Raw genomic sequence first — 20,777 nt, forward strand, 5'->3', positions numbered from 1 at the left:
TGTGCCTCGGCTCCACTGCACTGTGAGTCACTCGGCTGCGTCGCCGTCCTTGCTCTTCCCGGGGCAAGGTCACGATTACACACAGAGAAGTACTTATCACAAAGACACACGATTCACACGTGCGCGCACACACACACACAGACACACACAGATACACACACACACACACACGCATATCAAACAGAAACTCAAACGAAAAGGCATCAGACAGATGCACAACGCACAAACACACACACACAGCGAAACACTAATGCACACAGCAAAGGCACACACATAAGATAAAAACGAGAAACACACATCACACAGGCAAAGAGACACACATCTCATGAAGACACCCACAGTCACTGACAAACACCCACAGAAAACATCCAGACACATACAAATATAATGGCATACTGATACATACCAGACAGACTTAAACACTAAATAAACACCACCAAAAAAAAAACCACTTCACCAGCACAGACATACACTTCATAGACATGCCAACATGCATGACGTACACAAATCCACTACACCATAGACCACACACATACCAGATACACACTACACTAAACAGTGAAACATGAAGCTCTCAGTGGACAGGGATTTATTTAACAGATACACACACTCACACACACACACATACACACACATACACACACACACACAAACAAACACACACAAAAACACACACGCATGCACACACACACACACACACAGACAAACACACACACAGACAAACATAGCTTCTGTTTGGTTTTCGCAGCCCCCTAATGGTCTTCGTCGTGTTTTGTGTTCAAAACAAAAGCACCTGTGGTGACAGGGGATGACCTGAGGGACATCCATACCTCTATTGTGTGCCTTTGCACCCACATACCTCTGAAAGGTTCTGTACAAGACCGGACACAATGGTTTGATGAAGACACAAGGGGACAGACAGAGCAGGGCCAGGTCCTGAAAGATCAATTTGCACTCGGTAGATCTATCAGCCGCTTTGAAAGAAACGTGATGCATACGACACCGCACCTGGGAACAGGCAAATATTTACACAGATCCCTCATTCGCGTCAAGCCCTCTTCCTATCTCCCCATCGATCTGTAGAGCCTCTGGGGATGCCTGCTGAACCTCTTTACATATTTGACCTCCCTGCCTTTTTCTGTAACCTGTATCTTCTTCTTTCTGACTGTCGCTTTCTCCATCTGTCTCTCTGTGTCAAAGTTAAAAGGTATGTTTGAGGACAGCTCTCCTGACTTCTCTCCTCTGCAGCTCCTCCCTGTCGTCCTTTAGGACATAACGCTTAACCCAAGGCAGAGAAAGGGGGTAGGAGAGCGAGAGGGAGGAGAGAGAGTGAGTAAGAGAAGTGAGGGAGAGGGAGAGGGAGAGGGAGAGGGAGAGGGAGAGGGAGAGGGAGAGTGCTGGGTTGGGCTGGCAGATCTCAAAGGCAGTGCGTTGAGCGGTGTGGCTGCATACACTCAGGCAAAGGCGCTCACTCACTCACACACACACACACACACTGAGCTGGTGTGAAGCGGAGGGGACAGGCAAGCACTCAGATCTCCTGAGAAGGCATTGACATTTCTCTGGATTGCTCTCTCACTCACTTCTCCACGCAGACCTGTTTGGGAAGAAGAGAAGACCTGTGTCGGTAGAGGACAACGCCAACACAGACGTCAAACAGGCACTCAGCAGTACCCCGTACTTCACCAAAGACCAGCAGCACCATCAAAACAGAAGTTCTCACTTCAGGATCACGCGGACTGGTGAAATAACACAACGTTATTCATCAACTTCAGGGCACTCAAACACACATATACACACAGCAGATTGCCATAGCTGGACACCAGAGATTTTAAATGTGGATTATTACCTCTTGAAGACTATTCCTGGTGAAAGACAGCCTCAAAGTAAGTTAATTTGCCCTTTTTTTCCTGTGTTCTGTACAGCCTTATTTACATTAATTTATTAAAACCTTCACGTGGTTCATACATGCTCTTATAGGGTGCCTGATTTTTTTTCCAACATAGCTTGCAAAGCTTCTACACTTTGAGTTCCATGTCCAGTGTTAATTGGTGTGAGCGTCTCGAGTTCTAAGACGTGTTCTGCAGGGCTCCACTACCTGCTGCTGACAGAGCGAACACCAGTGTCCACGAGCAGCTCTAACGTGGGCACATTCATGCAGATCTAGCACTGAGTTCTGCTTACGGCCATAAGACTGAGCCCATAAGAGTCTGCTCCGCTCAGGGTGACAGTGCCAAGTGGTCAATTAACACCGTCAAAGTGAGGGTCACGCTATTGATGACTGAGAGGCTTTTTTTTCTTCTTCTTCTTCTTCTTCCGCAGCCAGAGCAGCGAATTTCGATCAGTGTTGCACATTTTGGTGACTAGAGACGGAAGTCCTTCAGCGCGTTTGTTGCCGTGTATCTGGGCACCAGCCTACAGACGTGTGCCAGAGGGAAACACAAGGAGACAGAGGACCATGCACTGAGAGGACGGTAGGTGAGAACGCCCATTATTTGTGTACCCATATGTATCCAGTCACACACACGTTACATTGAAAGGATAGTCAGGCTGCGACAGGCATATCAACTATTATACTGTGTCTTTGGGATTGAAAGGCGTTGTGCGTGTGTTAGTGTGTAGGGGGGGGGGGGGGGGTCACATCTTTATTGAAAGCATCAGCAAGAATCATGTAAGGTATGGGTAGGTGTGGATGTGTGCATTTGTCGGTGTGTGTGTGTGTGTTTGTCCACACTCCTCAGTCAAATGTCCTTTATACAGCAGCAGATCTTCTGATGTTTCCTGATGGTATAATGGGCCCAGGTAGATTTATGAGCCTCTCATGCTGTACATACTGATGATGTGTTCATTATACACACAGTAAATCACACCACCCTTGCACTGCACATCCTTCCATTGGTCTCAGCCAAAAGACAGAGACAGGCGATGGAAATTGGATCATTTGCGTGTGTAGGCGGCCAAGATGCCTCAAGTAGCGTGGGATCCTCTGGCAATGGGACAGAAATTGATTGGAGGGCCATTGGGTGATTCAGATTGGGGTTGACTACATTGACAAGAGCCCGCACAATCCAATGTTGTGCTGATCAGCTCTGGAATCTCCACCACTGAACATAATAGAACTATATCAGCACAACTAATGAGACACTCCCTGGCACAATGGCCTGTTAATAGTCCCAATCCCTTCAGGTGACAGACCTTAGTCTAATGTTCATGCCATCTGAATATTTACACAATGACATTTATCGCCCTATTTAAAATGTCTAATATCATGTCACAGAGGTCCTCTGTGTGTTCTCTTTACACTCTTCTGATTAGCTGATATCATAGTCAGTGACCTCATAATCCTCCCCCCTTTGAAATGTCCTACTGCTTGGGTTTGCTATGTTAAGGTTTTTGCTACACCAAGCTTTTGAGACAGGCCTTTTTTCGATTGTATTTGTCACTGTTGAACAGTTGAGCTAAGTATTGACTTGCCTGTGGGTGAGGTGACTGTGTGTCCTTGGCCCAGTCAGAAAAGGTTGTTGACAAATCAGGTGCATTATGTATGATGCCGTTGGACAAATGGCCCTGCGATAAACAATTGGGCAGTGGCCCAAGGCCAAAGCCCTCAGTTTAGATCCAAGCGCCAGCGCTGAAGCAGCAACTGTCAAATACGGGTGTGTGCGCACGCCGGCTGTATCAGGACATGTAATGGAGCGTATCCACTGTGATTACAATCTAAAGGATTGTTGAGTAAAGTGCCAAAAGGACACTGTATATCACTATCAACCCCACCAGACCTAGCGTTGTGAAAGGTTCACATATCCCAAGAGCATATTCAATGCTTAGTAAACTATGCATTGATTACACTCTTGAGCACAATTTATGTCTGTCAGAGACAGAACTGTTATTAATGGGGTTTTGTTACAAGTGCCTGCAGTTAATACAAACTGTGGGTTAGAGAGAGCATGAGGCAAGGTGATTATCTGTCAGTGTGAACTACAGAGAAAGCAGAGAGACCTTGAGTGCGTGTGGGCGTATAGGTAATGGCACTTAATACTTTCATCAACCCTGGAGCTCCTCTTGGACTTACCGTAAAGGACACGGAATGAGTCACTTGCGACCGCACTGATTAATACATACTTAATTTGTATGTAAATATACAATTAACATACAAGACAAGGCAAGATAGAGTGGGGAGCATGTAAATGATGCAGGGAGACCATATTTGAGTTTGAAAAAAAGAGGACCTCGCAGGGAAGGGGGCGTGATGTATAGCATACAGATGAACCCCCCCCCCCCCCCCCCGCGACGATGGTTTGCCATCTTTTTCCACATATAGATGACCCGGCCACAGATGTCATGTGCTTTTGTAAACAATGCAACTATTGGTTGTCAGTTATTGCGTTGTTTACAACAGCACATGACATCTGCATCTGGAAAAGATACTAGTTACTAGTGGAAGCGGCAAGGTGCTCATTGTTGCCAGATTGGAAATGGCAAAGTATCGTACCAAATGCTCAAAATTATCGTCTCTGGAGGATAATTATCGTGCATCTGGCAACACTGAGAGGGCGGTCGACCAATGACAGTTATCTCTACAGTCAGAGCTCGCGCAAGAAGGTGGAACGTAAGGGAGATACCCTTTTCAAAACTCGTGCGTAAAAACTAGATTGTGAAAGACCCAGAGAAACACAAATATTCGACGAGGCAAAATCACGGATAATTTTGAAATCCCTACCGGACGCATTTTTTGTCTGGGTAAAAGAGGACGTCTGGTCACCCTTGAACTACAGAGAAAGCTAGACCTTGAGTGCGTGTGGGCGTAGGCCTATAGGTAATGACACTTAATACTTTCAACCCTGGAGCTCCTCTTGGACTTACCGGAAAGGACACAGATCGAGGAGTCTGATGAGTCACTCGCAACCGCCCTGATTAATACAAACTTAATTTGTATGTAAATAAACTATTTACATACAAGGCAAGGAAAGACAGTGTGGGGAGCATGTCTACGATGCGTGCTAATAGCTTAATAAGATTTTTAATTTCTCCCCGCTTGCATTGGTTAGTGGTTGACAGCGTATTGCTGTTGTGTGTGACTCAGAGCATGTTTTAAAAACGTTAAATGACCATCGACAATTAGCAACAACAGCAATGAAACTGACATCTGTTCCACATGTTGTGACAGCTGCATGAATGCTGTGGTTAGGGTTCCAAATACGGAGGTTCATAACAAGGGTGGATATAGGCTCTCAAACAACATGGTTTTGAAAGCTGGACATTTTCAGCATGCCTAGCCTGTATTTCAATGTGACCGCTGTGCGCGCACAGTGAGAAGCCCCGTTAAAGTGGACCGACTGCCCTGAAGCTGAAGCCTTTCACAGCTCAACAGTTGCACGGACGGTAATGGCACGTCCTTCAGCACGCGCACTTGTTTGTGACAACGGGTAATTTAGGGAATGGGCTGGCAGGTGGTATACGTAACGCGAGACGCTAGACAGAAAGTGGAAGAGCAATCGCTTTCTCAACCTGTCGCTATTCTAGCCCCTGGCTTTGTTTTGGTTTAGTTTAATAGGACGACTCCTTGGTTGCATAACTGAATGCCCGTGTGAGTCGAGTCGAGAAGGAGAGTGGAGAGAAAATGAGGAACATTGAATGGAAGGAGAAGGTAAAGGTGCAGATACTTCGCAGAGAAAGACACCCGTGTACTGACAACAAGGCAAGCGATTTTGCTGAAAAGTCAATTTTCAATCTCAGAATTTGTGATGCCAAATGGTTGCGTTTATCCAAACATATTGACCATTTTTGTCCTCATAGTAATTAACTACGTTCGTTTTGCCACGTTATTTGTTTCTTATCTGTTTTAGGATCTAGAATTTAGGACGTCAATGAATTCCACTCACAACTGCGTATTCAGCAAAATATGTGTCCAAGCTAATGTACACAATAACGACATCCTTTAAAACGTAACGCTACCCTTCAACACAATTACAACTTTTTAGAGGAAGTATTCAACCTGACACGGTTTCATCTGCGGCAATTTTTGCAAAGGATAAGAACATTAAATAAATCTACCAACCAAAACGTAGCCAAGAGTTGGGATTATTTTCCTAGTTTTTTATGAAGCCCAATGAGTGCAGATTTGGCAACAGCAAACAACGCAATTGGTAGGCAACACGTTTCAAATAACATTTCTGTAGTAATTATGTGTAACGCTGCAACAGAAGTAAAATGTATTTTGCCCGTTCAAATCCAACTGCTTTTGGCAACGTATTTTACATGGTATTTCACTCTATTTGTGCGGCGTTTTGATGCTCTGCCAACACTGTTATGCAAGAGTCATGAGACCCACGTCATCATACTTAGGGACGATGTGAACAGGAGCAGGTGCATTTCCACCACAGGAACTATTTTAGTAACAGAGGAATCATTTCAGGAACTCTTTTTTTCTGTAATGCAGGAACGAGGGAAACTTTTTTGTGGTTTCTACTCCACAGGAAGGACTTTCTCTTACTCCTGGTGGAATTTGCACACTGAGAGTTGTTAGCTAATGAAATGCAACATGGTGACAGAGACTAATGTGTCATATGAAAAAGATACCAGCTTAGTTAGCTTAAAGCTTGAACCAGAATTCAGATACAATTTTGCAAGTAGAAAATTAGTTTGCTTCGTAGGCAGCAGGAAAGTATTTTTATTGTTTGGAAAACCAAAGAGAAAGAGAAAAAGGTTTTAATTTTATAAGTTTACATAATTGAATCAGAAAATGTGCTACATCTGACCATTCATTACAGAATACTTCTGAATGTGGTTGCCTCAAGTTTGAAAATGAAAAAAAGGCTTAAAAAAGACAACAGCCACCAGAGAGAAATTAACCAGTAAATATTCATGCATCACAGACTCATCATTTACATAACTTTCACGGTTTTTGCATTTCGGAAAAAGCAACAAAGATATCTCCTGGGTGTTCTGAGCTCCCGGAATTGTTCGGAACCTGAGTGGAAAATGGTTAGAAATAGAGAGCGAGCGAGAGAGTGAATGACAGAGAGGGAAAGGCAGTGTTTGTTGGTAGGACAGATATTTCAGTATCTGCTGTGAATATTGGGGAGGATTTTCTGCCTCTATAAATCACACAACAGATGCCAGCTTTTGCAGGTAAAGATGAGCTGGGTGTGGGGGAAACCTCACAAAACACACTACAGAGATAGAGAGATGGAGAGAAATGGTGGAAACTTTTGAGGAAAAAAAGATAGAGAAGTATAAACATTTCATAGCTGCTGTGGCATGACAGAGTGAAGGCCATGATATGTTAAGTAGATCATTCCACCTCTTTGACCTCCTCTTATCAGTTAAAGAGGACATTACTGAAATATTTTTTCTTAAAATCACAACGAGAAAATTGTTGAAGGGATTTAAAAAAGAAAAATATTATTGCCTGATGGAATTTGATTTGAAGATTATGTAATTCTTGTATTATTACTACTTGATTGATTGTGTTGATCTGATTAATTGCATGATTTGATTTCACATGTGTATAAATGAGAAAACCACACAATACAGTAGTGAGTGAGTCTAAAATGTGAAGTAATTTGCACGGCTATTAGCACTGCCTGGATCAGATTTTCCCATGCATTATCGACTTTGAAGGCCTGGCAAGAGGTATCACAATCCTGATTCCTTTTTTTCCATACGACATCAAGCCTTCATTAATGAGAGCCTTAATGGCAGGCAGCAGGGATAATGAGATGACATGAAACTTAAAACCTTGAGTCTGAGGTAAAGGATGTCAGAGTGAGGCTGGTAGGGTTGGTATAGTGACCCAACAGGGATTTATTTACTGGGACGTTTTAGTTGATTATGGGCGATACATTTTCTCTAATGAATTTTGAATTCCACATAAAAATACTTGAGGGATTTCTGACAGCTGACACTTTTAAAATTATTCTTGTCGGGCATTGTGTTCCAAAGTGGTATATCTTAGAGGGCTTTATTAAAACCCCAATGACTTGAAGTCATAGGCTTTATTGACAACAATCCCAGCTCTTTCTCTCTTGCTATCCTTTAACAAATCTTTTAAAAGTCACCATATGAACCTCAAAAACATTTACTGAGATGTAAGGTGACATTGGGGCACCTCCCATAGTTAGGACATAGGAACATCGTCACCCATATGAGTTGCAGAAAGGATGGATTACACCAAAATCATGTATGTCACATGTATATCCTAAACTTTCAGGATATGGGCAGGACCTCTAAGGTTTTATACATTTTGTGAGCCTGTTTTGCTACTTAAATAACCAGTTGCTTCATGCATTATGGACACCCAATGGGTTAACATTACGACTCCCTGCATATGCAATTGATAACCTTCACACTGCTAAGCTAAACTAAATGGCAGTGTGGGAAAATGAAGGCCACATTTCCTGTGATGATTTATTGGAGCAGAGGGGAGTCCGACACTAAGGTTCATTTTATAAACATCAGCTCGGCAGCTGACAAGTGGAGGGGCCAGGATTGTTGCGCGGCTCATGATTGACAGCCGACGCGCTGGCGTACCTGTGGCGATTGCGACCCTGACCTCCGTCCACCGTCCCCGCGCGGCCGTGAGATGCAGACGCAGCACAATAGCGCCGAGCGACCCCGCGGCGCGCCGAGAACCCACCTCATTACACACAGGGCACCAGCTTCATCTAGAGCTCTCTCATTGATTTAAGATGGAAAGATAGAGAGCGGGGAAGAGAAGGAGGGAGGGAGGGAGGGGGTGGTGTTGGTGATGGTGCAGGAGACTTGCATGCGAAAGACAGCGTAGCAGCATTCCCTGCAGCCGAACATGATTGTTTTTGAAAGCCTCCGCAAAATGGCGGGGCAGCGGCAGAATAATGCAGCTTCATGTTTATTTTCTCAAGTGTGTTTTTACTGATGGTGGACTGAGTCCATGGTGTGTGTGAGTGATGAGGCAACAGCGCTGCTGAGATTATGGAGGCTGAAATATGACTCGGAAAACATTCCTCTGGCACGGTACTGCAAGGTTTTATTTCAACTTTCAACACAAATCCTGAGCTGAGACACCACACAGCAGTACTCTGCCTAGCCATTAGTCAACAATCATCTGATTTTCACACACACACACACACACACACACACACACACACACACACACACACACACACACACACACACACACACACACACACACACACACACACACACACACACACACACACACACACACACACACACACACACACACACACACACACACACACACACACACACACAGAGAGAGAGACCACAGTGCAAACAGACTGAATCTGAGCACTATCCGCTGTATCTTTCCCAGTGCCAGCCAGCCAGCCAGAAATGTGCACCTGTTCCTTGTTTTTCCTTTTCCTGTCCATCATGCACTTCAGTCTTATAAGGGCATCATGCTTCTTCTCTGTTGCAATTTTTTTGCCTGATGATTTTCCCCCTCTCCTCGCTTCTTTTATCCCCCGTTCATCAACCTCTTTTCCATCCATTCCCTGTGTTTATTTAATTAAGTCGGACCCCCCTATCCCATGACTCCTATGTTTCTCAAATTGTCAAGTTTCAGCAGTCCCAATCTTATTTACTTTGGTGTTATTTATTTGTATGACCAAGAAAATAAACCACAATTTATTGGGATCAAGGAAAGGGTGATTGAGGCAGAAGGAAAGCGGAAACCAAGAGGGGGACATAAACGAATGAAGAAAGAAAGGCAGAGAGAGTGGAATGTATGGGGGTAAGCGAGGGATGAGAGAGAGATTAAGAGAGTGCGGAGGTGAATCGAGTGATTGAGTAGGGTGGGATAGAATGAGGTTCTGTCAAATCAGCCCGTGGAAAGTATGGAAAGGAAAACAAACTGTGTGGGACTTGCGTCAAAAGAGACGCGGACAGACAGTCCTAATTGTAGGGCAGTTACATAAAAGCCACGGGTGAGTTCTCTGCATGATACCCTCACATGGAGTAATCAGCAGGCTTGAGAGATGGGCTTTAACTGCATGTTTGGAAAGAGAGGACCGTCCCCCCACCACCACCCCCACAACCCCCCAGACCCCCCTTTGCAAAGCCCAGAGTCATTAAACTTCCTCAAGTACAAGTCAAACTGCACTTAAGTACACAAGAGTGATTGCCTGACTGATTTCAGACCAAAGCCAAGAGCTGTCATGGGGTGGAACATTGAAAATTATAAAAACATATAATATCCAAATGCATCTGTTCTATTCAAAGAGTGAAATGTTTTTTTGAAGTTAAGAGATTTCCCATTAGACTGGACACAATACAAAATGAAATCTGATCTGTTTAATCCAATTTGTCTTGTTGCAATACTGTATCATGTTTTGACATCCCTCCGACCCACCACTCCACCCCTTTCTCTCAGTTTGTTTTGATGGCTAGAGGGGTAGCTTACATTAATATTTGGCTCTGCTTCTTGACACAAAATAATAAAGATGCCAGAGAAAGTCGCTTGGGATCAAGAACTGGACTGAACCCAAAAAGGGGGGGATATGATGAGGAGAGACAAAGGGAGAGGAGGAGGAGAGAGAAATAGAGAGAGACCTTGCAATTGACCCTCGATTGGAAAGCCAATAGAGCATAATCTCTCTGAAAACAGATAATGAGACCCGACAACACACTGATTACTGTGACACGCTGTTTTATGGGTCAGGAGTGTTTTGAGTCATAAGTGACATTGGACAAAGTTCAGCTCTGCTTTCTGACACTTGGTCCGTGCTCTGAGTCCCGTTGCCTCTCTGCTTCTCTCCCTCCCCAGGCATGGAGGCCGTCTCTGGGGAGGCAGGTTGGGGCGGGCTGGCCCAGTCATCCTCCGCCTCAGAAGCAGTAGCAGCGGCAGCAGCAGCGGCGGCCACATCGGGATGGATCAACCTCACCTCTGCCCTGTTCCCGGGGACCACTGGCCCCAACAGTACACTCTGTGCCGGGGGATCTCATTTCTGGCTCTTCCCTGAGAACGGAACGGGAAGCCCCTCCGGCACACCGGCCCCACCGCGGCAGCGGGACCCGACGCTGGCCCGGGCCGAGATCGGCGTGCTGGGCCTGGTGCTGGCGCTCACCACGCTGGGCAACAGCTTTGTGCTCTGGGTGCTGCTCCGCAGGCGCAAGCAGAACGCACCCATGCACGTGTTCATGGTCAACCTGTGTCTGGCTGACCTGGTGGTGGCCTTCTTCCAGGTGAGACCCCCATCTCTTCACTCCTCCTCACTTCCCGACCAAAATACTTCACTGTCCTATCCAAATAATGGCTTAAAAAGCCCATAAATAAATCTTACAAAAAAAAAAAATTCTCCTGGTTCCAATTTAAAGCAGCAATAAGGAGTTCTGTTCCAAGACTAGCACGCTAACTACCTAAAAGGCATGTAAAAACCTTGCAAAAACCACCAACGGCCCAGTTTAGACTGATAGAAACTTGCCCCACTATCTGGCGTCTTTTGGCAGTAAAGCTGGCAATGTCATGCTGAAACTGTGAAAGCTGTGAAAGCCTTTCTTCCATTTCCAAGGTGTTCCAGCCAGGAAACACAGAACTACATAGTGCATATCCTGGAAGGGTAGTGAGAAAGACACATGTGTTAATCTGTCCTTCACCTGACCATATGCTATCAAAATGAATGTATGGATGGTACCAATACCAGTTGCCTATAAAACCATGTGAGGCATGGTTTTATAGGCAACTGGTATCGGTACCATCCTGCATTGTCAAAAGTGTCAAATTGTTGCGTAGTGTTACTTAAAGTAAAAGTACTTTAAATGAGCTTCAGTAAGTGCAGTTAGGTGCTCATTAGAGCGGAGGCCACATTGAGGTGTCTGGTGTGATACCGAGAAATCCGTGGATCATATTGCTTTTAGCCACTAGTCTCACCAAATAAATGTACCTGGAATAGAAGTAACCGAGTAAGAAAGAATTAAGGAGAGACGAGTGCTTCAGGAAGTTGGATTAAGATGTTGTCTTGAGTTTGAGCCTCTGGTTTTCCTCAGGTGCTTCCGCAGCTGGTGTGGGACATCACTGAACGTTTCCAGGGACCCGATGCGCTCTGCCGCTTGGTGAAGTACATGCAGATCGTCGGCATGTTTGCGTCCTCTTACATGATAGTGGCCATGACGGTGGACCGGCACTACGCCATCTGCTGCCCGCTACAGGCCTACCGCGGAGGGGCGGTGTCCCGCTGCAACACCCCCGTCATAGTGGCCTGGGCCCTGGCCCTTGTGTTCAGCCTACCACAGGTACGATTACGGTACCATCTTACAGAGATACAAACACGCCGCAGTTCAATATGTCATAAATTACCTTCAAAGAAGTAGACTTAGTCATGGAGTGAACGAAAGGTATGCTGGCTATTTGTATTATGTAGCACTAATGCATGGTGGCAGAAGCGGTGGCAGGATGTAAATGTCAACAGGTCAGTGCAGCTGATACTTGAAGAGACGCTGAGCATTCCTCTCTCTCCTCTTCAGGTGTTCATTTTCTCCAGGTCAGAGCTGGCGCCAGGGGAGTTTGATTGCTGGGGCCACTTCATCGAGCCCTGGGGCCTCAAGGCGTACGTCACGTGGATGACCTTGGCCGTGTTTGTGCTTCCTGCTTTCATCATCACTGTTTGCCAGGTGAGTCGGCAGTGGGAGGGGCCCCCCCTTTCGCTCCACTCGCTTTTCCATTATCTCCTGGAGAAAGCGCCTGTCAACTCTGGGGAAATAAGTCTGTCCACAGGGTAACCGAGCTACACGTCTACCTGTGGCGGCAGTCCCGAGGTTGTCTCAAGGGTAATGGTACACGATTGTATTATATAATTCAGTAAAAATAGGGTTTTCCCCCTACCTTCATACTGTAAAGCTCTTGTCAGGGAGGTAGAGTGATCAGGATGGCTAGACTGGCCTCGGTGTAATGGTTGGCGAGGGAGGTGTGAAATTTGAGTGGGAAGTTGCTCCCAAGTACGCGTAATACCACGTGGCCTTATAAGGAGACAGTGTGCTGATCGTGTTTGCCTTTGATTTAGAGGGGTGAGGGAAGTGCTGGTTACTTCACCCAGAGTTTTATTTCCTCTCCCCTGGTACATGGGGAGAGTTGTGAGGCCCGGCCTGGAGAGGGGCGACATTCTGATCCATGCGGGGACGTTCTGGTCACAGCGCTTCTATTTAGGGACAGATGTTCTTGTGTACAGATATTTCTCACCACTAATTGATCCCTCATATCTATGGGCCTCTGAGGCGCCACACAGAAAAAGGCCAAACAGAAGGGAGGGGGAAAAAAAAAGGCAGAGTCAACCAAGCGTGCTTCCATGTGCTGTTGATTGAAAGGTTTCCTTTCAGATATACATATGTGAAGGTGAACTTGATCTACCCTCTGATCATTATCTATATGTGCATTATGGTAAACATAAAGCTTTTTTCACTCTCAGCTCTTTTTCTGAATTTCCTGTTTTCGGTGGGAACTGAGTTCTTTCAGATTATTTTTACAGAGTCAGCTGTCTAAAGGTGCTCGGCGGGTCACCTTATTTTAGACTTGTAAGCTGTGGGATTTCTCTAGGCACTACTAGTTAAAGGAAAGGCATTTTCCTGTAAAAGGGGCATTTGGAAAATGAGTTTATTTGTATGGTGTATGATGCTTTCTCATTTCATCTATCCTTTCTTCTTTCATTTTCAGGTGCGAATATTCAAAGAACTCCATGACAATATCTATCTTAAATCAGAGAAGGTCGTGTCAGCCGACCTCAAGAAGAATGTTGTTTTCTTCGGTCTCCAGAATGTTAAAAAGGAGGATGACCGACTGAGGGGAAGAACAGGCTACAGACACAGGGAGGGGAGAGGTGGAGGAGGAGGAGGAGGAGGAGGAGGAGCAGGCTACCCTGTCCAGAATAGCGTAAACAACCACCCATGCCGTCCTTATTGTAATGACTGTCCTACGGAAAACCCGTCAGACTGCTACGACTGCTCGTGCTCGGTCAGCCAGTACGACCAGTGCCCCAGCGATGTCACCCTACAGGCCACGTCCAATGGCAACAGCAGCTCGCCCGATGTCCTCCCCATCAATCAGAACCATTCCAGCACAATGGAGCCAGTCAGTCACCCCGTTTACAACAACCTGGAGAACCACTCTCCAACTTGCACGCAGTCAGGCTGCTTCAGGGGCTCGTTCTCCTGCGACAGCAGACCCTTGAGCGCCTCCTTCGAGGCCCGCTACAGCATGAGCAGTGGATCGCCCTACGCCCCCCAGGCGCCTGTCAGCCCGCCGCCCCCCAGCATCTCCAGGGCCATGTCCAAGACAGTGCGCATGACGCTGGTGATCGTGCTGGTCTACACCATCTGCTGGTCGCCATTCTTCATCGTGCAGCTGTGGGCAGCCTGGGACCCCAACGCACCCAGCCAAGGTAAGGTCAAAGGTCACAGGTCACAGGCTTAAAGCAGGAATGGAAAAGTAAATCAAAGTGAAATAAGGTTCAACTGGCACATAAGAAGCCAAGCCCTCAAGACTGTAACACAAGGCTGAGTGATACTGAAAATATGAAAAGTGATTAAAATAAAAAGTATAATAAAAATACACTTCCTGCCAAACTGTAAAAAATGTACTTTGGGAAATACAAAGGGCAATACATGCCTTGATAAAATCCTTGAACGGTGTTCCAGTAAGGCTTCTCCACACATCTGAGATGCATTCTAAAATCAAGAAACACGCCTAAAGACACAGTTCGTAGAAGGTGACATAACAAAGAGCGCCAGAACATCTAGTAATTGTGTGAGGTAAACAATGGAGGAAAGCGTTCCAAAACAAGTGCTTCTCTCAGACCCTCTCCCCAGGTCATTCCCCACGTCACATGAAATGTTTTTCCTGTGAGTTCCTGGTATGGAGAGACGGTTTCTGGAGACTGAAGACATAGGAGAAGGGTGCAGCTACGCCATTAGTTATGTCAGAGCAGACCTCATATCCTCCCCACCCCCAGTCCCAGCCCCAGCCCCACTCTCTCCCCAGCCCTAATAAATAACCTGTTTGTTTCCCCTGTTGCTTTTCGGCTCTGGCCAGGGGGCTGATGTTCCAGCACAGGGCTTCCCTGCCAATTCAACATGCAGACATACACCACACTAACCCAAACTGCAAAATTACTTTCATCTGTTTTACATCCTTTCCTTTTTCCATATGTCATTTCCTTGCCCTTTTCTCTCTCATCTCTCTCTCTCTCTCTCTCTCTCTCTCTCTCTCTCTCTCTCTCTCTCTCTCTTTCTCTCTTTCTCTCTCTCTCTCTCTGTTTTTCTCTCTGTTTTTCTCTTTGTGCTCCTTTCTATATTTATGACAAGGGATGTTGAACTCATTTGCCGTTATTCAAGTCAAGTCAAGTCAAATTTATTTATAAAGCACATTTAAAAACAGCTCACGCTGACCAAAGTGCTGTACAATTAAATCACAATAAAATAAAATATCAAAACAAATAGAAAACAGGAACAAAACCAATTCAGAAGCCACACACTTAACTAAGCATCTATATACTCATCAAAAGAACAGAAACACCTCTAAGAGAAAGCAAATATACGAATGATCAACTAAAATCAGAGTGATCCAAATGCTGAGGAATAAAAGTAGGTTTTGAGCCTGGACTTGAAGGTGTCTTTGGAGGGGGCTGATCTTATAGAGAGGGGGATGCTGTTCCGCAGTCTAGGGGCTGCAACAGCAAAAGCGTGGTCACCCCTGGATTTAAGTTTAGATTGGGGGACTGCCAGGAGCCCTAAGATAGATGACCTGAAAGGCCTGGTGGTAGAATAGGAGGTTAAGAGGTCTGTGATATAAAACGAAACCTGCCCGCTAAGGGCTTAAAAAACTAACAGGAGCACCTTAAAAACAACCCTGAACCGCACTGGACGCCAGTAGAGAGAGGCCAGGATTTTACTAATATGGTCTCTTTTCCGGGTACCAGCCAGGAGCGTTGCAGCAGCGTTTTGGACTAGTTGTAGTCACCATCCTGACAGGGACGAATGGCTAATTCCTGTAAACAAGGAATTCAGTTTTGTTCTCCCTTTGTTCGTCCATCAACTTAAGCAATTTAAATGTATGTGTCAGGAGACACGGTAAACTAGTTCTTTTGTTGAGCTGTACATTTCTGAAACAAAGAAATTACTTTCGGCCTGATCATTGCAATTTACCACATTTGAAATGGATGGCTGCCATCGAAAATGTTGTGCTAATCAGACCAATTCCTCGGGACAAATCCTCTATTGACTCATAATGGTGTTTATGGATTTTGCCCTGGAACACAAAAAAGCCCATAACACTCTGAATATATACCCCCTGTGTATTTCTGGTCTGGTAATACAATTACACAGGCAGATATGCTCACAACAGAGCACAAGCAGCTCAGGTAAATGCCTATGGCTTGTGAGGTCTGTGTTGTATTCTCTGTTATCAGAAGGGAACACAGTGTCCTCCACTGTGATGTCTATCTGCTTGTCTAAAGCCATTCAGTGCATCTAGCCAGAGAACCGCACAACAGTGCATACTGATAGAGGAGTCGTGACCAAAATAAATAAATAAATAAATAAATAAATAAATAAATAAAGCCCATAGCCCAAAGTCCTAAAATGGTCAAAGTCAGGGTCACACAGTTTGTGACTAACTATGTGCTGTGTTTCTCTTATACGGTTAGATCACCTAGCTCCAGAAAAATAGACAACTGTTGAAAGGAGAGTAATTAGCCAGCCCATTAGGTAGACTTATCTTTATTAGTAGACAAGTATATGACTGTGTGTGCGTGTGTGTGTGTGTGTGTGTGTGTGTGTGTGTGTGTGTGTGTGTGTGTGTGTGTGTGTGTGTGTGTGTGTGTGTGTGTATTCTCTGATCTCCAGGGGTGGCGTTCACCATCCTGATGCTGATGGCCAGCCTGAACTCCTGCACCAACCCGTGGATCTACACGGCCTTCTCCAGCAGTGTGTCCCGGGAGCTGCAGGCCCTGCTGCGCTGCGGATCGAGCTCCGCGCGCCGCGGATCGCTGCCGGACGACTCCACCGCCACGCACACCTCCACCACCAAGGAAAGCCTGTACTGAGACAAACACTTGTACACACAGACACACACCCTCATGCCGAGGCAGACTGCTTGAGGGCGATGGGTCCACCACCACCACCACCACACACCTCCATTACCAAGGAGAGTCTGCACTGATAGAAAATACCCACACTCACACACACAGGCACACAGGCGCACAGACACACTCACGTGCCGAGGTTAAGTACCTCATAATGATGGGTTCACCATCAAGCACCCACACTTTCAAGGTGAGTCCGTACACACTGTGCACATACACAAACACACAAATCCAGGCTCAGTGCAAGATGACATCACCAGACACACACAGACACCTTCACCAAGGAGAGACTGCACTGAGACACACACACACACACACACACACACAAACACGCAAACACACACACACACACACGCACACACAAATACACACAACTCCACCTGCCCCCTAAAACCTTGTTAAAATGACAAATAGAGAGAAAGAGTCCTTAGAAGGAGTCCTTAGACAGACACAAAGGCAGACACGCACCCACTAACACGTACATCCACCCATACCCCCCACCCCCTCCACCACCAAGGAGTCCTTTACCTGTACAATGATGAAGGTCAGGAGAGAAGAGGGGGACCGTCGTTTGGAGCGGCCTGTGTGCGTAAGCATGGAGCATGGGCTACGGAGCGAGGGAGAGAAAATAGAGTAGACGAGAGGAGATGAGGGGGTGCGATACCCCACAGCCCGCCGAAACGCTCCGTCACGGTGGGGTTGTGACTCATTTCCTCCAGCGCTCCGTCTCTTCTCTTATCAGCACACGGGAAGGAAGGGGAAAAAAACACAACACGGCTCCAAAATCTTGAAATTCGGAACTGCACAAACCACAGTGCACGCCTCGCAACTCAGCTCTGACAATTTATCATTTAGAAAGGAGGTCACACAGGACGTGGGTGCACCTGAATGTTTTCTCTCTTTTTTTCTGTTCTTTTTTTTTTGGTGAGCAATGAAGGGAACAAGCTTGGAGGGCTTTTGGGTGGAAATAAGCCATTTTTTGTCAACACCTTTAATCAGGATTATTCGGTGACTTAACTTTAGAAAACATATCAATACAGTAAACTGGTATAACAGACGGTGAGACACTTAAAGCCACTGATATGGAATGTTTTGTCATTAAGGAAAATTTAGGGTGAATTAAGGGGATACCGTGTGGAAAACCTGAGACCAACACTGTCAACACTCTAAATGAAGGGCGGTTTATGGAGTGTTGAGACCAACAGATGGTCCACATTAACCAGACTGGACAACTTCACTGTGTGGGACACGAGAGGATTCTCGATCACTTAATCACCAAGACAACCAGATCTCCAGTTCACAGCGCGTTGGCCAATGCGAGCGAACGCTGAAAAACAAACAAAAACATTGTGAATGAAAGGAGAGTAGGGGATGAAATGGACCGACTGCACAACGGCAGACTCATAGTAAAAGCGAACATCCTTCCTCTCCTTAAAAAGCAAAAGTCAATGTAAATATACTGGTGATCAATTAAAGTGTTGTGTAGTGAGATTGAATATATCTCAAAAAAGAGAATAGAAGGTCGGTACGCACACATTCATCTAACTGATGCATTCCATGTGTTGTACATACTGTAACGTATAACAGTTTCTGTTTAAGAATGTGAAAGGGGATAGATTGTTCTAAAGTGGATGTCCTTGTGAGATAACCGGTCCTGTATCGTAAATGTTGTCAAATTAGAAGCAACCAAAGAGTTACCCAATTAATGTAGCTGAAACCTGTGAAGTAAAGATTTCTAATGAAAACTCTTCAGTGGTACTACGTACACAGTAGAAGAACCCAGAATTACTTGATATCTGGCCCATTAAAGTGCCTTCATGTATATTGATACATCACACATCATAGTCTGTTCTGTCACTGTTTTGTAAATATTGCAGAAATTAATATTTTTTTTTTAAACTTTTGCCTATTGTTATTGTTTGCAATATCTAAAGTTTATTTATTGCATTTTGATTAAATGAGTACATATTTTTTGTTCGTTAAAATCACCATACTACCTGCATTTTGTACATGACATACAGTATGTGATCCGTTTGTGGTTTGTGTTGGATGCCCCGCACTGAGATGAGCAGGTCCACCAGCTGCATGTGTGTGTGTGAGAACACACTTTTAAAGATTATATATTTAAAATAATAAATGGATATTAAATCGCGTGGGAGATGTGTCGTATTTTGATTGTCTCGATGGATGAGTGGATGGCTGAATGGTTAATGTGAGAGGTTGGACTTAATCAAAATCTTCCCCAAAAGTCAATGTTTGATTTGGCTTATGGGTAATTGTGATGAATCTCAGGAGTCCCCTTCAGTTTGAACTACAGCTGAAACCTTCCGCTCTCGTCGTGAGATGGAACCTTCCGCCTTCATTGTGTACCTTTTTATCGCAGTCTCCAGTGAGCCCAGAATGGATCCCAGCCCAAGCCTGCTCTCCTCTGAGAACAGGAAGCTTATTTAAAACCAGTCTGAGTGTAATGTAAACAACCAGCTCTAACAATCCCACATGGGGCTTTCAGAAAGAATGCACGGCAGTGCAAATATACATCCATCGCGTAAGGCTGCAAAGATGGAAACAGCCGTACCACGGGACCAAACTATACGGCTGCTCTGGCTCTCTCCTCTTTTCTTCTCTCCTTTTGTTTAAAGACGAAGTGGGGGAAGGGGTGATTGAACTATACTATAGATTGAAACCTGCAGTCTCTTACTAATCAAAAACCCTTCCGTAAATCCACCAGGTCAGATGAATGGGGTCTCCTACACCGACTCCCATGCTGGATGTAGCGCTGACCCACCCCATCACTTCCAGGAGACTTATGCTGTTGGCATCCTGGTTGAACCTGGAGCTGATGCTGACGCTCAAGGTCACCGATTCATTGTCATGACAGCGTCTTATCTGGACACAGAGTGACAAGGAAATCAGGGTGGAAGAATGATGAGTGGCTCACTTAGGGGGTGGGATGCTTTGGAGATATCAGCTGAATTTCTCCACTAAAGGCAGATCAGATCAGACAAGGCTAGTGATTGTCCTGCAGGAGGGGAGGCTCCCTGGCTATCAGTTTAATGACATTACACAGCGCCTGCAGCAGGGCAGCTCTGGGAACCACACATGCACCAGATCCGTGGAATTAAATCCCATTTCTATTACTGCGACCACTGAATGGCAAGCTATTCTAAAACAAACAGCTGGATAATGTAACACAACACCTCATGCCCGTGTCCCAGGGCCCTGAAAGAGAAGCGGATCCAGGCCAAATCCAGGCCAGATAGATTTCAGACTCTGCTGGGGAGAGCTGCACTCCATCTGCGGCTCAGACCACAGAGGTTTTCGGCCGATGACGCCAGTCAGTAACTCAGCTCTTTGGCCTGTGTGTTCCAACAGCTGCACAAATTATTTTTGGAGGTTTGCAACTGACCAAAAAACGCAGTTACATCAAAGGCATTAGCAATATCTATATATAACGAACCCATAGAGCGGAGTGAATGAGCGGCTGTCTGCAACCTGGACCTGGGAGTCGGTCAAATGTGAAATACTGTTTTAATTTTGATAGTGGGGAAAATATTCCCAACAATGCTGAGATAAATATGTCCTGGATTTTGTCAGATGGTATTTCCCAATGCAGGTGTGTGTGTGTTTTTTTAAACAAATATATTCATACGGGTTATTCATGGTGATGTTGATGCTGTATATTGAACTTCATGTCTCCAAGACATT

The 20,777-nt window shown here is 45.4% G+C and overlaps 1 protein-coding gene across 3 annotated transcripts; it reads left to right on the forward strand.

Moving 5' to 3' along the window:
* Nucleotides 1-1,791: 1,791 nt before the first annotated feature.
* Nucleotides 1,792-19,144, forward strand: avpr2aa (arginine vasopressin receptor 2a, duplicate a). Of its 3 annotated transcripts, XM_080832054.1 has the most exons (7): nucleotides 1,792-1,886; nucleotides 2,323-2,478; nucleotides 10,769-11,187; nucleotides 11,989-12,234; nucleotides 12,466-12,612; nucleotides 13,649-14,372; nucleotides 16,834-19,144. In XM_080832054.1, exons 3-7 carry the CDS (start codon nucleotides 10,771-10,773, stop codon nucleotides 17,031-17,033), a joined length of 1,734 nt encoding a protein of 577 aa, XP_080688180.1. In that variant the 5' UTR covers nucleotides 1,792-1,886; nucleotides 2,323-2,478; nucleotides 10,769-10,770; the 3' UTR covers nucleotides 17,034-19,144. The 3 variants fall into 3 exon arrangements, with proteins under 3 accessions (XP_080688180.1, XP_080688181.1, XP_080688179.1); XM_080832055.1 differs by lacking the exon at nucleotides 1,792-1,886 and having other exon boundaries at nucleotides 2,434-2,474; XM_080832053.1 differs by lacking the exons at nucleotides 1,792-1,886; nucleotides 2,323-2,478 and adding an exon at nucleotides 5,369-5,647.
* Nucleotides 19,145-20,777: the final 1,633 nt, after the last annotated feature.

Source organism: Sprattus sprattus (assembly GCF_963457725.1).
Source record: "Sprattus sprattus genome assembly, chromosome: 2".
NCBI lineage: Eukaryota > Metazoa > Chordata > Actinopteri > Clupeiformes > Clupeidae > Sprattus > Sprattus sprattus.

What these genes read in the sequence shown, in the direction of transcription:
- avpr2aa (XM_080832053.1), top strand. An exon ending in TTGTGTTCAGCCTACCACAG is followed by an intron (nt 12,235 to 12,465) that starts GTACGATTACGG and finishes TCTCCTCTTCAG; the next exon opens with GTGTTCATTTTCTCCAGGTC. An exon ending in CCCCAACGCACCCAGCCAAG is followed by an intron (nt 14,373 to 16,833) that starts GTAAGGTCAAAG and finishes TCTGATCTCCAG; the next exon opens with GGGTGGCGTTCACCATCCTG.